Here is a 2,876-nt window from a genome sequence, read left to right as displayed (position 1 = left end):
GCAGCTATTTCCTGCCTCGCCGAGGGCCCGGACACCTCTGTGGGCAGCACATCGTCCTGCCTCTCTGCAGGACCCCCGAGGGAAGCACCAACAGCCCTCGGCGGGAACAAAACAAGAGGCACCTGTGAGAAAAGCTAGGGAGAGGAATGAGGTAATGCCCACATGGAAAGCGGGACACGAGGCATGCAGCAAGGCAGAAGGCTCTCCAGAGCCGAGGGAGGGCGGCAGGTCGTACCTGTGTGGGGGGATGCAGGGCACAGAAACCACGGGCGCCGCAGCTCGTTTCTCCGCCAGGATCTTTCGCGCCTTCTTCATTTTGATCCTAGACTTGGCCTTTGCTTTTTTGACTTTCTCAGAGCTCCAACCCTTGCCCTCCTCCTCCTCCTCCTCGTCCTCCTCTTCCCCCTCGCTGTGGGAGAGGGCGGGCAGCCTGCGCACGGAGCCCGGCGGCGTGTGGATGTCGCAGTAGGCAGTTTTGCGCACGCTGAAGGAGGTGCCGTTGGCCCCCGTCTCCCGGACAGGCTCCATCTTCATGTACAGCCCGGCCTGCTGGGCGCAGGTGACGTGGAAGGCCGTGTAGCAGTTGGCTTTGTGACACTGGATGCAAGCGCCGGAGCCGCGCTGCTTGCAGATGTAACAGGTCAGCTTCCAGCGGGCGGGCGGGATGTGCTCGATGCTGTCGATGGGCTCCAGGAAGACGGTGTTGGCAAAGCACACCTCTGGGATCCAGAGGGCACAGACCACGTGTGCCCAGCGCCCATCGTCCGTCTGCTTGAAGGCCCCCCCCTTGTTGGGGCAGAGGGCGCAGTCCACGGCCCGCGAGGGTGACTGCAGGCACCGTCGGCACAGCCACTGTCCCTCTGGGATGTAGGGCACCCCGTAGCACTCCTGGTGCACGGCCAGGTTGCACATGTCGCAGAAGAGGATGACGTTGCTGTTCTGACACTCCCCATCGTTGCAGATGCAGCAGACGGCGTCCTCATCCACCAAGGCGTTGGGATCACCCTTGTTGTGGCTCTCGAAGTAGGATTCCTTCTCCAGCCGGTCCATCAGGTACTCAAAGATCTCCTGGGGAATGGGACTCACGCCTTCGGTCTTCCGACGCTCATTCATGATGTCCAGCCAGATGTAATCTTCCTCATCCATGTCGTACTCCACCTCCTCATCCAGCTCCTCAGCTGACTTCTCGATATACCTGGAAGGAAGGATGGCATGGGATGGTGACAGTGTGGCTGGGGGGGGCTTGTCCCCAACTCCTGCAGGCCGCAGCTGAGGGAATGTTTAAATGCTCCAGCCCCAAGTTAAAAAACAAAAACCTGCAGGGACAAGGCAGAAACGTGCAGAAGCGGGAGGTGCTGCTGTGCCCCGAGCAGCACAGCGGCACAACAGCACATTGGGCACAACAGGGACACAACAACACTCCTCCAACAGGAGAGGTACAGGCCTCGGGGACTTGTCAGCACAAGCTGGGAGCCCGCCCAAGCCACCCAGCAGGTGCCGGGTACTCTGGAAGATACCTGGCTGGCCTTGCACCCAAGACACAACAGCAGCCAGGTGTGGAAGCACCATGTCCTGTTAATTCTGGTGGGGGTGGCTGCACCCTCATCTCACTCACTCTGTGTAGGGGCAAGGGGATGTTGTTGAGAGGAAAGAGCTGGAACCCCAGGCTGCTGCCCTAGTGACTGACAGCAAGCACCTACTGCCATTGCAGTGAGTGGCACTGCAGGCACCTCGGCGGGAGGTTTCTCTTCTAACTCCCTGACACAACACAATGTCATTATCCTGCCTCTGGACACGGTGCCGGTTTCTCAGGATGTGTGGCGACTGGAACAGCCATGGTGGCCACACGAGCATTACTTTGGCTCAACAGGAACCATGAAATCCCTGCTTGAGGTATTACTTTGGGCCACTGCACTCGCCAAATCACTCACAGAAAAACACAGGACAACAAAGAGAATTAAGCCCACAAAGAGTCACATTTTACAGGCACGCCATGGTGCTGGGGCTCTAGAGCTGTCCCCACACACCTCCGAAACGCAGTACAGAAAGCAGGAGGACATATTTGGATTTTGTTCTGATGATCCCAGCAAGGAAGGAGCACAGTAATCCAGCTCCCAGCAGTGACCTAAGCAGCAATCGAGAGCTCTGCAGGTGCACAGACCCCTCAAAACTGGGGTTCAACATCAGACAGAGCTCTCGGAGCCACGGGACAGCCAGCTCAATGGGACCTCAGAGAGGTAGATAGAGGCCATTTCCACGAGCTACAGACAGGCCACCAGCACAGAGCAGAGCTAATTCCACCTCCAGACCCAGGGCACGAGCTAGAAGTGCCCAGGAGCTTCCTCGCGCCCCGGCCACGGACAATACCTGTAGTAGGAGGTGGGGCGAGGCGGGGCGTCGGGGGTGTCCTGCTCCAGCTCCCGGTACACCACCTCGGGGAGCTTGGGGGTGGTGCCGGCCGAGGCATTGTGGTGATGGTGGTTGGAGTCCTTGCGCTTCTCCTTGTTCTTGTGCTTGCCGGACTTGGGTGGGACGCTCTGGGTCTCCGTGTTCTCCTTATTGCTGCCGTTCTCGGGCACCTCCTCGGGAACTTCCTCATCCTCGGACACCACATCGAGGTTATCGAAGATGCTGATGCGATGGACACGGCCGTGCAGGTCCACCTCCACCATGCGCTGGGCCTGGGCGTAGGTCATCACCTCACGGCCGGGTGACTGGGAGGGCTCGGAGGGGTTGGGCGACTGCTTGTTGGCGGCGCGGGCCTGTCGCCCCTTCTTCTTGTGCTTGCGCAGGGGGGTGTGCTGGGGCGGCGGGGGGTTGTCGTGGTCATAGTGGTAGAGGTGGTACTCGATCCCGCTGTAGCTCTTGTAGATCTT

At 59.6% G+C, this 2,876-nt stretch overlaps 1 protein-coding gene across 1 annotated transcript in view; it reads right to left on the bottom strand.

Moving 5' to 3' along the window:
- The window catches only part of BRPF1 (bromodomain and PHD finger containing, 1), a gene marked incomplete at its 5' end in the record, with an annotated part of 11,361 nt that extends 8,488 nt beyond the window's left edge, over positions 1 to 2,873 (bottom strand). The window contains 2 exons of the mRNA XM_008939371.1: positions 236 to 1,195; positions 2,368 to 2,873. Coding sequence (XP_008937619.1) covers positions 236 to 1,195; positions 2,368 to 2,873 — 1,466 coding nt within the window. The remainder of the gene's footprint in view (positions 1 to 235; positions 1,196 to 2,367) is intronic.
- Positions 2,874 to 2,876: the final 3 nt, after the last annotated feature.

The sequence above is a fragment of the Merops nubicus genome, unplaced genomic scaffold (genome assembly GCF_000691845.1).
Source record: "Merops nubicus isolate BGI_N331 unplaced genomic scaffold, ASM69184v1 scaffold38434, whole genome shotgun sequence".
In the NCBI taxonomy this organism is placed as follows: Eukaryota; Metazoa; Chordata; class Aves; order Coraciiformes; family Meropidae; genus Merops; species Merops nubicus.
Note: the sequence above shows the minus strand (reverse complement) of the source record. Positions and strands in the feature narration are given on the sequence as shown.